The sequence below is a fragment of the Rhinoderma darwinii genome, chromosome 6 (genome assembly GCF_050947455.1).
Source record: "Rhinoderma darwinii isolate aRhiDar2 chromosome 6, aRhiDar2.hap1, whole genome shotgun sequence".
Classification (NCBI taxonomy): domain Eukaryota; kingdom Metazoa; phylum Chordata; class Amphibia; order Anura; family Rhinodermatidae; genus Rhinoderma; species Rhinoderma darwinii.
The window spans coordinates 2,002,963-2,026,404 of record NC_134692.1 but is presented as its reverse complement, the minus strand read 5'-3'; the positions used below and the strand labels follow the sequence as shown (position 1 = coordinate 2,026,404).

Genomic DNA, 23,442 nt, shown 5'->3' with positions numbered 1-23,442 from the left:
TTGCAAAGTGATTTTTTTTCCATAAATATGCCAATATGTGGTGCCCGGCCTGTGCCACCATAACAAGACAGCCCTCTAATTATTATGTGGTGTTTCCCGGTATTAGAATCACCCCACATGTGACCCTAATCTCTTGCCTGGACATTCAACAATGCTCAGGAGTGAAAGAGGAACATGCAAAATTGGGGCCTAATTTGGTGATTTACAAAGTATTGGTTCACAATGGCAGAGGCTCAGATGTGAAATAATAAAAGAAACCCCTGAGAAGTGACCCCATTATGGAAACTGCACCCCCTCGAGGCATTTAATAAGGGGGTAACGAGCATTTTCACCCCACAGGTCTTTTCCATAAATGATTGCGCTGCGGATGGTGCAAAGCAAAAATTGGAATTTTTCCCTGGATATGCCAATTCAGTGGCAAATATGTCGTGCCCGGCTTATGCCACTGGGGAGACACCACAAAAACGGTTAGAAGGGTTCTCCCGGGTACAAACAGCGGTTTGGCTCAGAAGGGAGGGAGCGCCATTTGGCTTTTGGAGCGTGGATTTTGCTTGGTAGTAGTTTTGTTTGAGTATTGCTGCGGTTTCGGTTTATAATGTGGGGTATATGTAAGCCGGGCAGAGTACATCAGGGGCATAACCTATGCAGTGCAATGTATTAGATCTGTCAGTCGTTCACTGGCAGCAGGCCAATCAGGCTTAGACTCCGGGCAGGGCCTAATCGGCTTCTGTATTGGCAGAGCAGGAGGCCATGGTTAGGCCTTCTGTTGCCATAGCAGCAGTTGGCAGCCCTGCGATCGCTGCATCTAAGGGTATGTGCACACGTAGTGACCAAAAACATCTGAAAATACAGAGCTGTTTTCAAGGGAAAACAGACCCTGATTTTCAGAAGTTTTTTGAGCAACTCGCGTTTTTCGCGGCGTTTTCACGCCGTTTTCGCTGCGTTTTTTACGTCTGTTTTTGGAGCGATTTTCATTGGAGTCTATGAGAAAACAGCTCCAAAAACGTCCAAAGAAGTGTCCTGCACTTCTTTTGACGAGGCTGTATTTTTACGCGTCGTCGTTTGACAGCTGTCAAACGACGACGCGTAAATAACAGGTCGTCTGCACAGTACGTCGGCAAACCCATTCAAATGAATGGGCAGATGTTTGTCGACGTATTGTAGCCCTATTTTCAGACGTAAAACGAGGCATAATACGCCTCGTTTACGTCTGAAAATAGGTCGTGTGAACCCAGCCTAAGGGGTTAACGGCAGAGATTGGAGCTAGCTCCGCTTCCTGCCATTACAGCTGACATCCACCGCTAATGACGCCGGCTCAGCTCCGGAGCCATCGCCATCTTGCAGTCGGCTTTTAGGTGCATGGCCTGGAAGCCTTCCGTACTAGGCAGACAGAGAGGCCAGTATTAGGCATTTCATTGCTGGGGTCCCGATGAGCTTTTGCAATCGCTTTTGACTGCTGCATTTAAGGGGTTAATGGCAGGGTTGGAGCTCATTTCAGTCCCCGCCATTACAGCAGGGTGTCAGCTTTAACATACAGCTGACACTCGGGATGATGGCACCGACTGACTCTGCTTCTGAGCCGGTGTCCACCATTTGTCGTATGGATACTGCAAAATACGGGAAGCACTGGCTTTCCATGACGTATGCAGAAAGATGTCGGGAAGGGGTTAAATGCCGGATTACTGGAATTTTCCAGTAATAAAGTAAATCCAGAGACCTGAATGCTCCAGATACATATACAATCCGCCAGTATGTAAGGAAATGCGGGAGAGCAGATGAATTTATCATCATTTATTGTTAATTTGGCACAAGGAATGTAATAAACGGTCCCTCGTCACGAAAATTAATCAACAAGGGAAAAAAAGGCAAAAATAAGGGATGATGAAAAGACGGAGGCGGTCGTGTCAGAGCGACATGCAGTAAAGTGCCGACAGTATCAGGCCCGGCGGGGGGGGGGGGGGGTCTACCGGAGGGACGAAAGCTCGGATTGTATTAAAGGGCCAGTCCTGCCTTCATTGTATAATAGAACTGTCTTACCACTTCAGGATCTCTGCTTGATGTCAGTGAATTCATGGTTTACACATCCTGGCAGAGACCTGCTCACAATACATCCGATGTGCTGCTCATCTCCCTCCTGTTCTGAGAGTTTGTTACAATGTATCAGGGCACAGTTTAGCTCACTCACAGAAGATGGTCTACACTGGATACAAATGTAACAAAACCTCAGGATGTTTTTCAGTCTCATGATGTATACATTCACTAACAGAAAGCAGAGATCTTGAAAGTGGTGAATTGACAGGCAAAGTCTATTAGAAGGTTGCACGACTTTTCATTATCCAATGATGAAGTTTTATCATCAGGAGACTGGACGCCGGCCCTTTAACGTACACAAATCTAAACCGCGTCACCTCCTGCACGTGAAGCGCGATGTTATACACTTTTGTGAAAATCCCTAAAAAACAGGATCCGTTACGTAGACATGGAGGCAGTGGGTTCAGGGGCGGACCTGCTGCACCTGCCGATTCTTCAAGCCCTAGTGACGTCACTAAGGCACAAAGTGACGGGTGACATAATGGAGTCCACGTGACTTCCCACTTTCATGTACAAATCTAAGAACCTGGAGAGCAGGGAAATGTATTCACCGGCCACTGACTGAACTTGGGCAATAGCAGCTCCTTGACCGGCGTCACGTTAACCCTTAAAAATACACGTGCTCTTGGTATCAGTTCATTCCTTCCAGCCAATGTGCAGACACCAGGCCTGAAAAGTGAAGGAATAAGAGAGAATTCTGTGGACTGGAGCAGAACGTGGCACCGGGACGTCACTTGGACAGTCGGAGAGCAAACAATCAGAAAGAGTCTTGAAAGCTGATGCCGCCCTCCGCGTGCGGCCGCCATAATATCTCCATGTCAGATATTCCAGTTAGAACAAGCAATTACAAATTCTCCATTAGTTCCATGGTGGAGGCAGCGGACGCCCAGATTCCCAGATTAGGCGGCATCTTCTAGCGCAGTGACTCCAGGAGCGGGCACGCGGGGCTCCAGGGATCACATCTTGCTGAAACATTCCTTGGCATTGGTCCAGACCTGGATGCCCTGCAGACGAGAGGGGCATCAAGACGTCAATTACTCAGCACAACGTATCCCAAGGGGGTAACCAGGCGACGGGGGGATTATTAATACCAACCATTCATACACTACACAGACAATAATATAACCCCCCCCCCGCTGTGCTGCTTCATGTCCACGACTGCTCAATCTATGAAGCTCCGGATGAACCGTTCTTGCTGACGCTTCTTCCAGTTCAGAGCTCGGTAGTGGAGGAGGTGTCGGCACTTGGTGGTCTTGCTCGGAGCTCTCGTTTGGTCACGTTGCTGCTCGTGTCATCTCCACGTCACATTATCAGCTGTTACAAGTGACCGGACGGCTCCAGCAGGGCAGAAAACTGTCACCTTGGGAGAGGTAACCCCCTCACTACAACGAAGGATTCCCTATGGGAACCGCAGGGATGGATATTTGATGTCATGCCAGAATGACCAAACCCACTCATTAAAGAGGCCCCGCCACTAGTTTAGTAATGTCCGATTTCCGGGATAATCTGATCGGCGCCGTCACACTGATAATAATAGTGAAAATTGTGTCCCAAAACATTATTTTAATAGTTCTGAGCTTTTTTTATGTAAATGAGGCTCTACTAGAGAAGTGGGGGGTAACCGCAGCGATTCTCCAGAGGCGGAGCCTCCTCACATCCTCTGACCTATCAGCATGAAGCTGCTTCACACAGTGTGAGAGACTGAGGCTGGAGGGAGGGGGGATCGCTCCATATAGATATATCTCCGGCTGTGACCACCTAGAACAGCGGTGCTGGTGGCAGATGACAGAGGAGACTCTAATCTATGACACCGGGATCGCAGCGACACAACCGGAGATATCACCAGTTGTATACACAGTCAGGAATGGAAGCTGTATACTGTATGATCACGCTGTGTTACTGGGCAAGGAAGGGGGAGAAGCTGTATGCTGATTGGACAGGGGAGAAGCTGTATGCTGATTGGACAGGGGAGAAGCTGTATGCTGATTGGACAGGGGAGAAGCTGTATGCGGATTGGACAGGGAAGAAACTGTATGCTGATTGGACAGGGAAGAAGCTGTATGCTGATTGGACAGGGAAGAAGCTGTATGCTGATTGGACAGGGAAGAAGCTGTATGCGAATTGGACAGGGGAGAAGCTGGATGCGGATTGGACAGGGGAGAAGCTGTATGCTGATTGGACAGGGGAGAAGCTGTATGCTGATTGGACAGGTGAGAAGCTGTATGCGGATTGGACAGGGGAGAAGCTGTATGCTGATTGGACAGGTGAGAAGCTGTATGCTGATTGGACAGGGGAGAAGCTGTATGCGGATTGGACAGGGGAGAAGCTGTATGCGGATTGGACAGGGGAGAAGCTGTATGCGGATTGGACAGGGGAGAAGCTGTATGCGGATTGGACAGGGGAGAAGCTGTATGCGGATTGGACAGGGGAGAAGCTGTATGCGGATTGGACAGGGGAGAAGCTGTATGCGGATTGGACAGGGGAGAAGCTGTATGCTGATTGGACAGGGGAGAAGCTGTATGCTGATTGGACAGGGGAGAAGCTGTATGCGGATTGGACAGGGGAGAAGCTGTATGCGGATTGGACAGGGGAGAAGCTGTATGCGGATTGGACAGGGGAGAAGCTGTATGCGGATTGGACAGGGGAGAAGCTGTATGCGGATTGGACAGGGGAGAAGCTGTATGCGGATTGGACAGGGGAGAAGCTGTATGCGGATTGGACAGGGGAGAAGCTGTATGCGGATTGGACAGGGGAGAAGCTGTATGCGGATTGGACAGGGGAGAAGCTGTATGCTGATTGGACAGCGTTATACAGAAAACATTACTCCGCCCAGAGTGAAAAGAAAGTCACCTCCTCTTTGGCTATTAGATCCACATTATTATATTTAGAAAAATTCTCAGAACTGCAAATAAACGTTTTATAAAACAAATCCCCCTGTAGTTCTCAGCATCGCATCGCCGATTAGATCAGTCTGGAGATGGAATATATAAACTGGTGACAGAGTCTCTTTAAAAAGGGGTGCAGATACTTTTTGCTGCCCGGTAGTAGAGGATTGTGAAATAAAAGCTGACTTTATATGGTTTTGCCCGATGCAGCCGTTTCCCCAGCAAACCACACGGTAAATGACAAATAGTACGGGAAGTCCTCACCTTCTTGCACATGCTGATCTGCATGACGGCATAATTGATCAGCGCCTCCTTCAGGTCCCGATTCTTCTGATCTTTAAAACGTTCTATCTCCAGCCAAGCGTTCTGCACGAAATCCCTAAAAAACATCAATCACTAATATTATCATTGCTGATTATCTATGGACGTCTTTCTATCCTCTTAAAGGCGATGTAAACCTTTGGAGGGCAATTATTATTAATTTTTTTTAATAAAAAGGTCAGCGGGTCGTGCGTGTCTCTGACAGTTCATAACTTAGATGTGATGGACCACAGGTGGATCGTGCGTGTCAGAGTCACACAGGACCCGCTGTCACTCAACCCATCAGACCTGACGGGAGCAGGATTTAGCGCTAGATGCAGCCACTTTATATACAGGATACAAAGCAGCTGTATCTCAAAAAGTGATATGAATTTTTAATATAAACTATTTAGAAAGCTGCACTAATCACACTGACCTATTAAAATAAAAAATGGCCCTCCAAAAGGCGTACAGAGCCTTTAAGATTAAATAATGTGGTCTTGCCCTTTAAGAATGAACAATCATGGGAACGTCCAGAACAATAGACTCCTCCCACCGCGACCCCAGAACTCCGCACCTGCTCTCCTCATTCTCCACTTTGAGCTGCTCCTCTCCCTCTTCTATCTGTTCCTCCAGCAGCGTCATTTTGGCCTCTCTTTGCTCCGGAGTCTCCTGACCAAACAGTTTGCTGGTCATTCCCTTTAGTGAAAAAGTTCTCACAGTCTGAAGGACAAACCAGAGACATGTCAGCGCGACGTAACATGGGGGTGAAGGGGCTGCGGACGAGCACGTGCTGGTCCGGATACTGCGGCCGTAACAGAGCAACGCGAGACCGGCCTTACCTTGTGATCGGCTGCACATTAATATTCATTAGAGGCTCCTCCCCCCTCAGAATACATTACAGGTGTAGACTGCGGATCAGCCTGTCATGTGACCGCACACATGGGCCGCAGCTTTATGGTCATTGGTTAAAGCCCTCACTAAACAACAAGTATACAGGCCACACCCCTTAGACTCATTCATAGATAAAGGACTATTCACATTACAGAAAGTGATAGTCACTAGGATATGCCAGGACTTTGATTGGTCAGGGGCCGACTGCTTTAGCGCTGCAGCCACCTCTCTGCTTTTACCTGCACAGCAGCGCTCCCGGCAGTCGGACCCCCATCATATACCACCTCAATAAACTCCATGGGATTTGATTATTTTTTTGAATGGAGAAATCCCAGCAATGAGCAGTCTTACCCCGGTGGCCAGCTCCTCGCACTGCTGCTTCTTAGAGACGAGGTCCAGCGCAGACATTTCTAGGTCGTACTGCATGAGCTCATGTTTCCTGCACACGGCCCTGGAAGAAGAATCACTGCAGGATTAGGGGCCGCAGATACAACAGCCCCCCCCCACCCCCCCCACGGAGGTCCCAGGGTCCTCGTTCATCGTGGACTATTGCTCTAATACAGTAAAATTCTGACAGTGGCAGGAAAATGTATACAAGATGTGTAATTATGTAGGTCAACATTTATCTAAACTTCCAGTAGTCTGGAATGTCTGACGATCCGGCATCACAAAGGTTCTCAGGATTTTATACTGAATGGAATCGCTGGATTGTGGACCGTCAGGTACGTCCTTATCATCAGGTCGGATCGTCTGTGTATTTACAGTCTGTCGCCCCCTCCAATGATTAGCGCCATATGCAGTGGAAATAAGACGCGGGACGGTACCTTAAAGCTTCCGCGTAGAATAAATATTCTTTCAGCTGATCGGCGTAGTGCTCCTCCTCCTCCAGGATGTCATCAATGGAAGCGGCGTACCTGCGGACACCATCAGAGCATTCCCGGCATTAACCTCCATGTCCGATAGAGAATACAGTGCAGACCCCAAATATGGAGCGACCATGTGAATGTAAGTCATAGGAGGCAGCAGTGTGGACAAGGAGACAAGACACCCCCGCGTTACCTTCACAGGATCAGAAATCCACGTATAGACACTATATGGCCAGAAGTACGTGCACCCGCCACCTAATTAGGAAGTTCAGGTGTTTCAGCCGCCCCCACTGCAGACAGGCGCATGAAATCCAGCACGCAGCCATGCGATCTCCACGGAGGAACATTGCTAGTAGTAGGAGTGACACAGAGGAGCTCCGGGACTTCACAGTGACCCTCACACGGAGCACATTTGTTGCGGATTTCATGGCTTCTACATTGAAAATGGCAAAATCCGGAACAGAACGAGAATGATTTTCTCTGATTTCCGTGCGAAAAATGTTCAGCAGCGCATTGAAGAGACCCGCAAATAAGGACAGAAAATCTGAAACATGACCACCAAATGTGTGGGCACTGCACGTGGCACGGTCATAGGATGCCAGCTTCACCACAAGTCAGTCTGGGAAATGTCTGCCCCAGTCACCTGGAAGTGTTATTATTCTCTGCTAGATCTGCCCCGGTCACCTGTAAGTGTTATTATTCTCTGCTAGATCTGCCCCGCTCACCTGTAAGTGTTATTATTCTCTGCTAGATCTGCCCCGCTCACCTGTAAGTGTTATCTGCTAGATCTGCCCCGGTCACCTGTAAGTGTTATTATTCTCTGCTAGATCTGCCCTGGTCACCTGTAAGTGTTATTATTCTCTGCTAGATCTGCCCCGGTCACCTGTGTTATTATTCTCTGCTAGATCTGCCCCGGTCACCTGTAAGTGTTATTATTCTCTGCTAGATCTGCCCCGGTCACCTGTAAGTGTTATTATTCTCTGCTAGATCTGCCCCGGTCACCTGTAAGTGTTATTATTCTCTGCTAGATCTGCCCCGGTCACCTGTAAGTGTTATTATTCTCTGCTAGATCTGCCCCGGTCACCTGTAAGTGTTATTATTCTCTGCTAGATCTGCCCCGGTCATCTGTAAGGCTCTGTTCACACACAAACTCAAAAACGTCTGAAAATATGGAGTTTTATTCAAGGGAAAACAGCTCCTGATTTTCCAACGTATTTTAAGCCACTCACGATTTTCACGGCCTTTTTGGAGCGGTTTTCTATAGACTATGAAAAACGACTCCAAAAACATCCCAAGAAGTGATCTGCATTTCCTTTTCACGTTCCGTTTTTTTAAAGCGGCTGTTTTTTTTTTTTAAAAAACGACCACGCAAAAAAACGGCCCGTCGGAACAGAACGCTGTTTTTCCCATTGAAATCAATGGGTAGATGTTTGGAGGAGTTCTGCTTCCGATTTTTCGGCCATTTACAGCCCGAAACACAGCTGTAAATGAGCAGTGTGAACCTGCCCTCTGCGTTATTATCTGCTAGATCTGCCCCCAGTCACCTGTGTTATTTTCTACATCTGCCCCCAGTCACCTGTGTTATTATTATCTACTAGATCTGCCCTGGTCACCTGTAAGCGTTATTATCTGCTAGATCTGCCCCGCTCACCTGTGTTATTATTTTCTACATCTGCCCCGGTCCCCATTTAAGTGCTGTTATTGTGTAGTGGAAGCATCTAGCAGTAACAACATCTCAGCCATGAGGCGGGTAGACCATGTAACTCACAGTGCGGGGCCACCGAGTGCTGAAGCGCCTGATGTATAATAATCGCCTGTCCTCTGTTGTATCACGGACTACAGAGCTCCACGCGGCCTCAGGAAGTGACACCAGAACCGTGCGCCCAGAGCTTCATGGCCTAAGATCACCATGCACAATGCCAAGCAGCAGCTGGAGTGGTGTAAAGCACGTCATCACTGGACTCCGCGTGTTCCCTGGAGGGATGAATGACGGCTCACTATCTGGCAGTCTGATGGAGGGATCTGGGTTTGGCAGATGCGAGGAGAACGTTACCTACCGGAATACACAGCGACTACTGTAACATGAGGAGGAGGGGGAATGGGCTGGGGCTGTTTTTCAGGGTTCGAGCCCTTAGTTCCAGTGAAGGGTTAACGCTACAACATACAAAGACATGTCCCAAAGTTGGAAGCTACAATTGAGTTATAACAGTTTGGGGTTCTTCCCTGTTCCAGCGTGACTGCGCCCCAGTGTACACAGCGACCTCATAAAGACCTGGGGTGAGGGGTTTGGGGTGGAAGAACTCGAGTGACTGCACAGAACCCGGGCATCAACCCCAACACCAGCGCCTGACCTCACAAATGTCCAAATTCCCGCAGACGCCGCAAAATCTTATGCAAAGTTTTCCCAGAAAAGTGGGGCTGTTCTACCCGCAAAATGGGGGGGGGGGGCGCGGGACTCCGTATTAACACGCAGGGTTGGTAAACGGGATGTCCCACGAGCTCGTACAGGGGTGATGCAGCAGCGGCTGCTCTTTTATAACGTCCCATCATCCAGCACTGCGGAGGTTTCGTCAACAGATTGTCAGATAAGAACGAGATTAGTGGCGATTATTCGGGAAAAAATTGTACTGGCACATTCTGGCCGGCAGTTCGCCCGTGTAGGGGAAACATAAGTCACTTACACGTCCATGTGATGCCCGGCGCTCTGCAGACCATCTCCCATTTCCCTCTCTATTGCGCTCCATTCACTGCGGATAAACGAACATTGTGAGATACGGACAATAAAAGCCTAGACATCCCCTCCCCCAGAGCAAGACCAGCAGACGGACCTGAAAACTCGGCCGTAATTCCCATGCACTTTGTAGACGCCGTACAGACGGTCAGCCACTCTCTAGAAGACACAAAGAACGGAAACATTCTCATATCCCAGAATACAAGTCGTTCTATTCACCACTGAAAGAAGCCGCCCAACAATCCGACATAGTCCTGATGTATACCTCCAACGTATCCCACTGTATAGGCGTATAGGCATACAGTAGGATACGTCACCCCAAACCCCCGGGAGGAGCATTACCTGTAGCGCGCTTTGCCCGGGAAGCTCCGACAGCGATGTCATGAGCTACTAATCGGAAGCAGTCTGGCCAGGGACTCCCACCCCTGATGTCTATATATGGACTGTGACGTCAGGGGCTTCCCGACATTCGTTAACATATACCTATGACTGGTGCTATACAGAGGCATTTGTCATCCATACGTTCCCATGTTAAATAACGCACACCATGCGGGATCCGGCAGGATGGAATAGTGTAGTCCACGATGCTATTCCTTTGTTCAAAAATAAAAAGGTGTCCAGACGTAGAGCAGCCTGACGGAGGCCAAAACCACACGCTCTTCATCCCCATCCAGCTATTGGAGCCCCATGGACATGAACAGCTTCCCGATGTACAAGCCAAATGTAGGGAAGAATCGTGAGTGACGGGGCCTGAGCTGGCGGACACCGCGGACACCTCTACTGCTTTTATGCCTCCTATGCCAATCAGAACTGCTCCCAGAATGCACTGCAATGACTATGATCTCCAGTCACCCTACACTATGGGCGCTCTGCGGTGCAGGTACCAGGTCAGAGGGTGAATGTGCCGATGTAAGCGCTCGTTTCATTAAAAAGTTAAATCACCAGATGCTTAAAATATGTAAAAACGGCACCCCTCCCCCATTCATAGATCAGGGACAGGTTTAGGGTGATTACAGCCGGGATACACTCACCGCACGGACTCGCAGGAGGTGGGAGATGACGGACTGCAGCTCGTCGCTGTAATGTTTCAGCTCAGTGAAGCGCCTGCAACGCAGAAACGAATCATAACCAAGAGAAGGTCCCGGCGCATAACACGACCACCCGCACAACACAGCAAGAACTAGATCAGTCCCGTCTACTGACCGGGTTTGAAATATTGAACTCTCTTTAAGATCTTTGCTTGTTGTCAGTAAATGGGAACAGTAATATCTTACATTGAGAAGCTAAAAACCCCATCCTGACCTAGTCCTGCTCACACAGCTGAGGGTTTGTTACAATGTATCAGTGTAGACAATGCTCTGTGAGGTAAATAGCATAAATCGGTCCCCTGTCCTGATAGTTTTGGTACAATGTATCAGTCTGAATTGCAGAGAATAAAGTGGCCGCAGCACTGATTTAGCTTCACTGTTATTCCCTACACAGCCGGGACAACGCTGTGCAAATAAATGTTCAAAGAGCTGAGTCAGCGCTGTGTATCCTCCATGCTTAGATTCAGTGGGTCTCCGATGTGGGACCCCCCCCACCGATCATAAAGTGATCATCCTAGCGATATGCCATTACATTAGAAGCTGGGAATAAGCCTATAATGTTCCCAATCACTGACAGCAAGCAGAGAAGCAAAATATAAAGTTGCAGATACTTATACAAAAATTCAGGTGCCGGGGTACCCATTCTCCCTTAACATGCGGGGATTCTCTTCTTATGGAAGAATATGGGGGAGGCTCATGTTTGTGGGGGATCCATGGCTCTGCCTGAGATCTGATCATCCTGGTTGGTGTCTACAGAAAGTATTTAACAATAACCCTGCACCAAAACGGCCCCTCATGCACCTCCCCGCGATCACCCCCCACGATCACCCCCCTCTTCCCCGCGATCACCCCCCTCCTCCCGCGATCACACCCCCCTCCCTCCCCGCGATCACACCCCCCTCCCTCCCCGCGATCACACCCCCCTCCGTCCCCGCGATCACACCCCCTCCGTCCCCGCGATCACACCCCCTCCGTCCCCGCGATCACCCCCCCTCCTTCCCCGCGATCACCCCCCTCATACTCACCTGTCTGGGTTTTTGACACGGAAAGTTGCACTTAGTGACTTCAGCCTGGAGTCCGTCTACAAAAAGGGAAAATGCAGAAACATGAAACGCAGCAAAGATACGAGAGCCGAGAGTCAGCGCCGCCCTATGAGGTAACGATATGGGGGGGGTCTCAGATTCCCCTGTATGTCTGGACTGAATCTGCAGCATTGAAATGCAATTGATCGGTCAAAAAAGATGAAAGGAGACAACAAGTTCTGCAGCATCAGCCATAAGGACGTGCGGACTAAGGCCCCATGCACACGACAGCAAAAACGGAGCCATTCACTTTCATTGAGCACTGACACCTTCACGTAGCACTACGGAAGGGTGTCCGTGCCGTGGAAATGTTCCGGGAATTATGGAACATGTCCGTTCTTTCGCATTTTGCGGGCCGTGCTCCCATACTTTGTATGGGAGCACGGCCCGAAAATGCGGCTGTCAGTCAGCGGCCGGCCGTGCCCGCAATCACGGGCCGGGATTGCGGGCACAGTCGTGTGCATGGGGCCTTACCCTGTATATTCTATAGACACTCCACAGGGGCGCGAGCTATACCGACACATATAGGAGCCCATTATATATCACTGAAGGAATCAGAATAATTCTGCACAATAGAAGGGTGGATACCCGGAGTTATTCTATGTCCTGTATGTAATACGTAATCTATCTTTACACTATTAGAATTCATGTCACCTCTGATGACCATATTACCAAGTCACATATAGATATAATCTCCAGAAATAGCAGTCACTCTGCCATTACATTACGGATCCTGAGTTATATCCTGTATTATACTCCAGAGCTGCACTCACTATTCTGCTGGTGGAGTCACTGTGTACATACATTACTTATCCTGTACTGATCCTGAGTTACATCCTGTATTATACTCCAGAGCTGCACTCACTATTCTGCTGGTGGAGTCTCTGTGTACATACATTACTTATCCTGTACTGATCCTGAGTTACATCCTGTATTATACTCCAGAGCTGCACTCACTATTCTGCTGGTGGAGTCACTGTGTACATTACATTACTTATCCTGTACTGATCCTGAGTTACATCCTGTATTATACTCCAGAGCTGCACTCACTATTCTGCTGGTGGAGTCACTGTGTACATACATTACATTACATATCCTGTACTGATTCTGAGTTACATCCTGTATTATACTCCAGAGCTGCACTCACTATTCTGCTGGTGGAGTCACTGTGTACATACATTACATTACTTATCCTGTACTGATCCTGAGTTACATCCTGTATTATACTCCAGAGCTGCACTCACTATTCTGCTGGTGGAGTCACTGTGTACATACATTACTTATCCTGTACTGATCCTGAGTTACATCCTGTATTATACTCCAGAGCTGCACTCACTATTCTGCTGGTGGAGTCTCTGTGTACATACATTACTTATCCTGTACTGATCCTGAGTTACATCCTGTATTATACTCCAGAGCTGCACTCACTATTCTGCTGGTGGAGTCACTGTGTACATTACATTACTTATCCTGTACTGATCCTGAGTTACATCCTGTATTATACTCCAGAGCTGCACTCACTATTCTGCTGGTGGAGTCACTGTGTACATACATTACATTACTTATCCTGTACTGATCCTGAGTTATATCATGTATTATCCTCCAGAGCTGCACTCACTATTCTGCCGGTGGAGTCACTGTGTACATACATTACATTACTTATCCTGTACTGATCCTGAGTTATATCATGTATTATCCTCCAGAGCTGCACTCACTATTCTGCTGGTGGAGTCACTGTGTACATACATTACTTATCCTGTACTGATCCTGAGTTACATCCTGTATTATACTCCAGAGCTGCACTCACTATTCTGCTGGTGGATTCACTGTGTACATACATTACTTATCCTGTACTGATCCAGAGTTATATCCTGTATTATACTCCAGAGCTGCACTCACTATTCTGCTGGTGGAGTCACTGTGTACATACATTACATTACTTATCCTGTACTGATCCTGAGTTATATGCTGTATTATACTCCAGAGCTGCACTCACTATTCTGCTGGTGGAGTCACTGTGTACATACATTACATTACTTATGTACTGATGATCCTGAGTTATATCCTGTATTATACTCCAGAGCTGCACTCACTATTCTGCTGGTGGAGTCACTGTGTATATACACATTACATTACTTATCCTGTACTGATCCTGAGTTATATCCTGTATTATACTCCAGAGCTGCACTCACTATTCTGCTGGTGGAGTCACTGTGTACATACATTACATTACTTATCCTGTACTGATCCTGAGTTACATCCTGTATTATACTCCAGAGCTGCACTCACTATTCTGCTGGTGGAGTCACTGTGTACATACATTACATTACTTATCCTGTACTGATCCTGAGTTATATCCTGTATTATACTCCAGAGCTGCACTCACTATTCTGCTGGTGGAGTCACTGTGTACATACATTACATTACTTATCCTGTACTGATCCTGAGTTATATGCTGTATTATACTCCAGAGCTGCACTCACTATTCTGCTGGTGGAGTCACTGTGTACATACATTACATTACTTATGTACTGATGATCCTGAGTTATATCCTGTATTATACTCCAGAGCTGCACTCACTATTCTGCTGGTGGAGTCACTGTGTATATACACATTACATTACTTATCCTGTACTGATCCTGAGTTATATCCTGTATTATACTCCAGAGCTGCACTCACTATTCTGCTGGTGGTCACTGTGTACATACATTACATTACTTATACTGTACTTATCCTGAGTTACATCCTGTATTATACTCCAGAGCTGCACTCACTATTCTGCTGGTGGAGTCACTGTGTACATACATTACATTACTTATCCTGTACTGATCCTGAGTTATATCCTGTATTATACTCCAGAGCTGCACTAACTATTCTGCTGGTGGAGTCCCTGTGTACATATATTACATTACTCCTCCTGTTCTGATCCGGAGTTACATCCTGTATTATACTCCAGAGCTGCACTCACTATTCTGCTGGTGGAGTCCCTGTGTACATACATTACATTACTTATCCTGTACTGATCCTGAGTTACATCCTGTATTATACTCCAGAGCTGCACTCACTATTCTGCTGGTGGAGTCCCTGTGTACATACATTACATTACTTATCCTGTACTGATCCGGAGTTACATCCTGTATTATACTCCAGAGCTGCACTCACTATTCTGCTGGTGGAGTCACTGTGTACATACATTACATTACTTATCCTGTACTGATCCTGAGTTACATCCTGTATTATACTCCAGAGCTGCACTCACTATTCTGCTGGTGGAGTCCCTGTGTACATACATTACATTACTTATCCTGTACTGATCCGGAGTTACATCCTGTATTATACTCCAGAGCTGCACTCACTATTCTGCTGGTGGAGTCACTGTGTACATACATTACTTATCCTATACTGATCCTGAGTTATATCCTGTATTATACTCCAGAGCTGCACTCACTATTCTGCTGGTGGAGTCACTGTACATACATTACATTACTTTTCCCGTACTGATCCTGAGTTACAGCCTGTATTATACTCCAGAGCTGCACTCACTATTCTGCTGGTGGAGTCACTGCGTACATACATTACATTACTTATCCTGTACTGATCCTGAGTTACATCCTGTATTATACTCCAGAGCTGCACTCACTATTCTGCTGGTGGAGTCACTGTGTACATACATTACATTACTTATCCTGTACTGATCCTGAGTTACATCCTGTATTATACTCCAGAGCTGTATTCACAACTACAGATTCTTTCTATATATGACCTGTATAATGATGATCAATGATACTTTATATAAATATTTCCTTCTTCAGGAAGTCTGAGCTGCTCTCATATTACGAGGCTGAGGTGATATATTCGCTGGCCTGAGTCCCCCATAGCGGCCGGTCAGCGGTCAGTGACAGACGTGGGTGACTCTACCTTGACTTGCAGTCCTGCCTCGTTCAGCGCCTCCTTCCATCCGTTCTCCTGGAGACAACAGAATATACACGGGTATTGAGGGAGAGCAGTAACAGGGCCGGCAGCCACACTACAGTACAGTAACTGATATCAAAATAAAATAACTGGTGAGGTCGGAGAACATGGAGGAGATCAGGACTGTGCCGGATCATCAGAACTAGCGGATTATCAAATGGATTACAGGGATTTCACTGTATGAGAACAATCTGTCCGGGGAACGTGATGGATCAGGTGCTGACGAGCGGTATGAGGGCGGGTGCAGGGCGGGTGAGGAGTGTATGATGGCTGTGGGGCCCCCGCTGTACTGATTAGGGGGGGGGGGGGGGAGCATTTTGCGATAGTTTGGACTTTTTGATTACCGGTTATTGCTTTTCTTGGGACACAAAATCAACAAAAAAAACCAAGCAATTCTGCAATTTTTATGGCGTTCACCGTGCGGATAAAGGTTTCTTTTCTTAGTGCAGGTCGTTATGGATGTGGCGACACCAATTATGTGTAGTTCCATCTTTCCCGCCGTAGAGCAGCTCGGTCCGGCTATGGCGCGGTTTATCAAACTTTTTCTATTTGGCCTCACCCGCCAGAACTTAGAAATGTCTGATCTTCACCGTCCGCGGGCAAAGTCTGTGCCAAAGTTACAACTCCTGCTCGATTTACCTTTAATTTGTCTCCTCAACCCAGGTACAGAGTTCATAAGGTTGAAAAAAAGACACAGGTCGATGAAATCCACCCAATAATCTGCCGCGTTGATCCAGAGGAGGTGAAAACCCCGTAAGACAGATGCCAAATGCCTCATTAGGGGAAAAATTCCTCCCCGACCCCAAATCTGCCAATCAGAATAAACACCGGGATCAACGTCCCATCTCTAATATTAAAAAAGTAAAGTCCATTACGTTGCTAAACCCGACACAGGCGCAGCCAGAGAGCGGCCGGCGCAGCGTAATCACTTCTGGCAGAACTGCCCCCCACTAACCACCAGGGGGCGCCTCGCAGATTAGGAAGCGCTGATCTACGGGACTTCAACATCCGATCGTTCTGTAATATATTGCATTGTAAAACGACTGTCAGCGTTACATTGTATCTGGCTGCGAAGATCTGGGGGCCATTGTTAGCCCCTGGCTGCCATGACAAACCATCACCTGTGGGCTTACTGGCGGAGCCCCCTTCCCCTGTAAAACCACTTCGGTCACTATTGACGGCAGCATCTTAGGGCATAAACGGTGTCCCCTCCGCTCCTGGCCGTTAGAGCAGGGTGTCAGCTGTATAATACAGCGGACACCGGCAATGATGGCGCAAGCAAAGCCCCTGTGACCGGCGCCATCACTGCCGCGTACGATTATGGAACTTTGCATGAACTTCCTCGCTGCTGCGAAGTAAAAGTACATGGCAGGGTGGGAAGGGGTTAAGCTTTATTTACATAGGACAGGTGACCCCCTTGTGGGAGGAGCTTACCTGGTTAAGAAAGGAAGTAAAGATCTTGTCGTGACACAGGACCGGGTGAGACGCCACACGCAGAAGAAAGTTCTCCAGACCAATCCTCCTCCTCTCCACGAAGTCGGGATCCATATTGTCAGCCGAGAGTTTGTGCCACACAAACTCAGCCTGTGCAGGGTAAATACGGGGAGCGGGTGAGAAAACATGGGGGGCTCCGAGGTGCAGCACGGCCCTCAGGGCGGCTACGCCGGGCACCAGCTGCCTGGAAGGTCTAATCTCGTCTGGGAATTTTAGGGTGTAAAATGCTAAATCTCTGTAGCCCCCCCCCCCCCCGCAGAATCCTGGGGATCTCACGGTGCGGACCTGGAGGGGGGGGGGTCACATAATAACGGTGAGGGTCCGCAGATTTCTACACGCAGCTCGTTCAGATTCCTATGAAATGAACAGGAGCTGCAGAACGTCTATAGGAGCCCAGGAGAGGGAACCCCGACCTCCCACGTAACACGCGCCATCTCCTCGCTGCTGAGCCCCGCTACTTTACCCTCTTCTCCGGCAGCGGCGGGACCACCACAAACGGGTAAGCGACGGACAGGTGGCTGCGCAGCAGCTCAAACTCGCTGTATCTCCTCCACAGACAATCCAGAGAGCCGTGTCCTTCATTGTGAGCGTCCAGCAACCTGGAAAACACAAGATACCTGATATTCCACGTCACATGGCGCGGGGAGCGGATACATCATGGCGGCCGCGCTCCTCACCTGCTCTCTATAAGATACGCCGTGTACGTTTCCTGCATGTTCACGGCATTTTTCCCGGTCCGTTTCTCGGCTTCTGAAACGCTGATCTCAAATTTCTTCAATAAGGAATCCTCCCCCGACATCTGCAACAAACAGGAGAATGGTCTCATCCAAAGCGCCAATATTACAGTGCGGGGGGGAGAGAGAGTCTGCAGTGCGGGGGGGAGAGAGAGTCTGCAGTGCGGGGGGAGAGAGAGTCTGCCGTGCGGGGGGAGAGAGAGTCTGCCGTGCGGGGGGGAGAGAGAGTCTGCCGTGCGGGGGGGGAGAGAGTCTGCAGTGCGGGGGGGAGAGAGTCTGCAGTGCGGGGGGGGAGAGAGTCTGCAGTGCGGGGGGGGAGAGAGTCTGCAGTGCGGGGGGGAGAGTCTGCAGTGCGGGGGGGAGAGAGTCTGCAGTGCGGGGGGGGGAGAGAGTCTGCAGTGCGGGGGGGAGAGAGTCTGCAGTGCGGGGGGGGGGAGAGAGTCTGCAGTGCGGGGGGGGGAGAGAGTCTGCAGTGCGGGGGGGGGAGAGAGTCTGCAGTGCGGGGGGGAGAGAGTCTGCAGTGCGGGGGGGGAGAGAGTCTGCAGTGCGGGGGGGAGAGTCTGCAGTGCGGGGGGGAGAGAGTCTGCAGTGCGGGGGGGAGAGAGTCTGCAGTGCGGGGGGGAGAGAGTCTGCAGTGCGGGGGGAGAGAGAGTCTGCAGTGCGGGGGGAGAGAGAGTCTGCAGTGCGGGGGGAGAGAGAGTCTGCAGTGCGGGGGGAGAGAGAGTCTGCAGTGCGGGGGGAGAGAGAGTCTGCAGTGCGGGGGGAGAGAGAGTCTGCAGTGCGGGGGGAGAGAGAGTCTGCAGTGCGGGGGGAGAGAGAGTCTGCAGTGCGGGGGGGAGAGAGAGTCTGCAGTGCGGGGGGGAGAGAGAGTCTGCAGTGCGGGGGGGAGAGAGAGTCTGCAGTGCGGGGGGGAGAGAGAGTCTGCAGTGCGGGGGGGAGAGAGAGTCTGCAGTGCGGGGGGGAGAGAGAGTCTGCAGTGCGGGGGGGAGAGAGAGTCTGCAGTGCGGGGGGGAGAGAGAGTCTGCAGTGCGGGGGGGAGAGAGAGTCTGCAGTGCGGGGGGGAGAGAGAGTCTGCAGTGCGGGGGGAGAGAGAGTCTGCAGTGCGGGGGGAGAGAGAGTCTGCAGTGCGGGGGGAGAGAGAGTCTGCAGTGCGGGGGGAGAGAGAGTCTGCAGTGCGGGGGGAGAGAGAGTCTGCAGTGCGGGGGGGAGAGAGAGTCTGCAGTGCGGGGGGAGAGAGAGTCTGCAGTGCGGGGGGGAGAGAGAGTCTGCAGTGCGGGGGGAGAGAGTCTGCAGTGCGGGGGGGAGAGAGAGTCTGCAGTGCGGGGGAGAGAGAGTCTGCAGTGCGGGGGGGAGAGAGTCTGCAGTGCGGGGGGGAGAGAGTCTGCAGTGCGGGGGGAGAGAGTCTGCAGTGCGGGGGGGAGAGAGAGTCTGCAGTGCGGGGGGGAGAGAGAGTCTGCAGTGCGGGGGGAGAGAGAGTCTGCAGTGCGGGGGGAGAGAGAGTCTGCAGTGCGGGGGGGAGAGAGAGTCTGCCGTGCGGGGGGAGAGAGAGTCTGCCGTGCGGGGGGAGAGAGAGTCTGCCGTGCGGGGGGGGAGAGAGTCTGCAGTGCGGGGGGGGGAGAGAGTCTGCAGTGCGGGGGGGAGAGAGTCTGCAGTGCGGGGGGGAGAGAGTCTGCAGTGCGGGGGGGGAGAGAGTCTGCAGTGCGGGGGGGGAGAGAGTCTGCAGTGCGGGGGGGGAGAGTCTGCAGTGCGGGGGGGGAGAGAGTCTGCCGTGCGGGGGGAGAGAGTCTGCAGTGCGGGGGGGGAGAGAGTCTGCAGTGCGGGGGGGGAGAGTCTGCAGTGCGGGGGGAGAGAGTCTGCAGTGCGGGGGGGAGAGAGTCTGCAGTGCGGGGGGGGAGAGAGTCTGCAGTGCGGGGGGGAGAGTCTGCAGTGCGGGGGGAGAGAGAGTCTGCAGTGCGGGGGGAGAGAGAGTCTGCAGTGCGGGGGGAGAGAGAGTCTGCAGTGCGGGGGGAGAGAGAGTCTGCAGTGCGGGGGGGAGAGAGTCTGCAGTGCGGGGGGGAGAGAGAGTCTGCAGTGCGGGGGGGAGAGAGTCTGCAGTGCGGGGGGGAGAGAGTCTGCAGTGCGGGGGGAGAGAGAGTCTGCAGTGCGGGGGGGAGAGAGAGTCTGCAGTGCGGGGGGAGAGAGAGTCTGCAGTGCGGGGGGAGAGAGAGTCTGCAGTGCGGGGGGGAGAGAGAGTCTGCAGTGCGGGGGGAGAGAGAGTCTGCAGTGCGGGGGGGAGAGAGAGTCTGCAGTGCAGGGGGGAGAGAGAGTCTGCAGTGCGGGGGGGAGAGAGAGTCTGCAGTGCGGGGGGAGAGAGAGTCTGCAGTGCGGGGGGGGAGAGAGTCTGCAGTGCGGGGGGGAGAGAGAGTCTGCAGTGCGGGGGGAGGACAGAGGAGGAGAGAGAGTCTGCAGTGCGGGGGGGAGGACAGAGGAGGAGAGAGAGTCTGCAGTGCGGAGATAGAAAGCGCCTGTGTGGCAGGAATAGTCTGCAGGGTTTAGGAGGGGAGAATTAGTTTGCGGTACACACCACTTCCGGTTCCGTTATGCCGCCGTCTGTACTCTCTCCTCCGGCCTCGATGTCTCCGTTGTTAAACAGCCCGGTAGGCTCCTCGTCCCCGCTCATCTCTCCGCCGTAACAGCCGCTTCCGGTATGAAGAATAATCCAGTCCGGGTGTCAGACTCACAGCTGACAACTTCCGGCCTCAGGCTCCTCCCCGGTCTCTATAGGAACCGACAGTAATGACAGCTCTGCGCCTGCGCGGTCTGGCTGCTGCCCTCCCCGTGAACTCCAGGAGACGGCTGTACATTATAGGAATATTACAGTCACAGCTGCTGCAGAACCTCCCTACAAGCGGGAATGAGAGAACGAAGCCCCTCGTGAGCTGGAGGGGACCAGTGGGGAGTCGGCTGTTTCTGAGTTGTTGTCGGCTGTTTCTGAGTTGTCGGCTGTTTCTCAGTTGTTGTCGGCTGTTTCTCAGTTGTTGTCGGCTGTTTCTCAGTTGTTGTCGGCTGTTTCTCAGTTGTTGTCGGCTGTTGCTGTACCTAGAGGAAAAACCCAGCAGTTTCGCTTCCCTTTTTTGCATTCTAAATTCACACCGTTTACCGTGCGGTATAAATAACACAATAACTTTATTCAGCGGGTCCTTACGATTGCGGCGATACCAAATTCATATTGTTTATGTTTTTTTTCAAAATGATTTGTTTTTGTTTTTGTGTCGCCATATTTTAGGAGCCATAACTTTTTGATTTTCCCGCCGCTGCGGCTCTACGAGGCTTTGCGGGACTACTTGTCGTTTTTATTGGTGCCACTTTGGAGACATGCAACTTTTTTTGATCACTTTTTATCAAATTTTTTTCAAAGGCAGGATGAACAGAAAATTGCAATTCTGGCGTTGTTTTATGTTTTACAGCGTTCACCACGCGGGTTAAATAACGTAATCGCTTTATAGGTGGGGTTGTTACAGACGCGGCGATACCAAATATGTGTAACCTAAAGAGGCCGTCACCAGATTATCAAACCCCTGTCTCGTATTGCCGGTGATCGGCGCTGCAATGTAGAGAACAGGAACGTTTAGTTTTTTTCAAAAACGAGCATTTTTGGCCAAGTTATGAGCATTTTATATTTATGCAAATGAGCCTTTCTTATGTCCAACTGGGCGTGTCTTGTGTTCGTTACATCTGGGCGTTTTTACTTGTTTTACTAGCTGGGCGTTGTGACTAGAAGTGTATGATGCTGACCAATCAGTGACCAATCAGTGACCAATCTGTGACCAATCTGTGACCAATCAGTGACCAATCTGTGACCAATCAGTGACCAATCAGCATCATCCACTTCTCTTCGTTACCACCCAGCTTCTGGCAGTGCAGAGACACACAGCGTGTCCTCGCTCATCCGACGCAATGAAGTTCCTGTGGGAGGAAGTGAGTGACGTCACAGCGTGATCTCGCGAGGACACGCTGTGTGTCTGTGCACTGCCAGAAGCTGGGTGGTAACGAAGAGAAGTGGATGATGCTGATTGGTCACTGATTGGTCACTGATTGGTCACAGATTGGTCACTGATTGGTCAGCATCATACACTTCTAGTCACAACGCCCAGCTAGTAAAACAAGTGAAAATGCCCAGATGTTACACACACAATACACGCCCAGATGTTACATACACAATACACACCCAGATGTTACACACACAATACACGCCCAGATGTTACACACACAATACACACCCAGATGTTACACACACAATACACACCCAGATGTTACACACACAATACACGCCCAGATGTTACACACACAATACACACCCAGATGTAACACACACAATACACACACACAATACACGCCCAGATGTTACATACACAATACACACCCAGATGTTACACACACAATACACGCCCAGATGTTACATACACAATACACACCCAGATGTTACACACACAATACACGCCCAGATGTACACACACAATACACACCCAGATGTTACATACACAATACACGCCCAGATGTTACACACATAATACACGCCCAGATGTTACACACACAATACACACCCAGATGTTACACACACAATACACGCCCAGATGTTACACACACAATACACACCCAGATGTTACACACACAATACACACACACAATACACGCCCAGATGTTACATACACAATACACACCCAGATGTTACACACACAATACACGCCCAGATGTTACATACACAATACACACCCAGATGTTACACACACAATACACGCCCAGATGTACACACACAATACACACCCAGATGTTACATACACAATACACGCCCAGATGTTACACACACAATACACGCCCAGATGTTACACACACAATACACGCCCAGATGTTACACACACAATACACGCCCAGATGTTACACACACAATACACGCCCAGATGTTACACACACAATACACGCCCAGATGTTACACACACAATACACGCCCAGATGTTACACACACAATACACGCCCAGATGTTACACACACAATACACACCCAGATGTAACACACACAATACACACACACAATACACGCCCAGATGTTACATACACAATACACACCCAGATGTTACACACACAATACACGCCCAGATGTTACACACACAATACACACCCAGATGTTACACACACAATACACACCCAGATGTTACACACACAATACACGCCCAGATGTTACACACACAATACACACCCAGATGTTACACACACAATACACGCCCAGATGTTACACACACAATACACACCCAGATGTAACACACACAATA

At 50.0% G+C, this 23,442-nt stretch overlaps 1 protein-coding gene across 1 annotated transcript; it reads right to left on the bottom strand.

The window, feature by feature from the left end:
* Nucleotides 1-1,776: 1,776 nt before the first annotated feature.
* On the bottom strand, nucleotides 1,777-20,885 carry SNX4 (sorting nexin 4). Its single transcript, XM_075829009.1, has 14 exons — nucleotides 20,701-20,885; nucleotides 18,081-18,202; nucleotides 17,867-18,002; nucleotides 17,344-17,493; nucleotides 15,856-15,903; nucleotides 11,881-11,936; nucleotides 10,799-10,871; nucleotides 9,865-9,926; nucleotides 9,718-9,783; nucleotides 6,995-7,084; nucleotides 6,522-6,621; nucleotides 5,854-5,999; nucleotides 5,241-5,355; nucleotides 1,777-3,095 (listed from the first exon to the last, which is right to left on the bottom strand). Exons 1-14 carry the CDS (start codon nucleotides 20,794-20,796, stop codon nucleotides 3,048-3,050), a joined length of 1,308 nt encoding a protein of 435 aa, XP_075685124.1. The 5' UTR covers nucleotides 20,797-20,885; the 3' UTR covers nucleotides 1,777-3,047.
* Nucleotides 20,886-23,442: the final 2,557 nt, after the last annotated feature.

What these genes read in the sequence shown, in the direction of transcription:
- SNX4 (XM_075829009.1), bottom strand. Translation starts at nt 20,796, where the DNA reads ATGAGCGGGGACGAGGAGCCTACCGGGCTGTTTAACAACGGAGACATC. An exon ending in GCATAACGGAACCGGAAGTG is followed by an intron (nt 18,203 to 20,700) that starts GTGTGTACCGCA and finishes TGTTTGTTGCAG; the next exon opens with ATGTCGGGGGAGGATTCCTT. An exon ending in CGTGTCAAAAACCCAGACAG is followed by an intron (nt 10,872 to 11,880) that starts GTGAGTATGAGG and finishes TCTGCGTTGCAG; the next exon opens with GCGCTTCACTGAGCTGAAAC.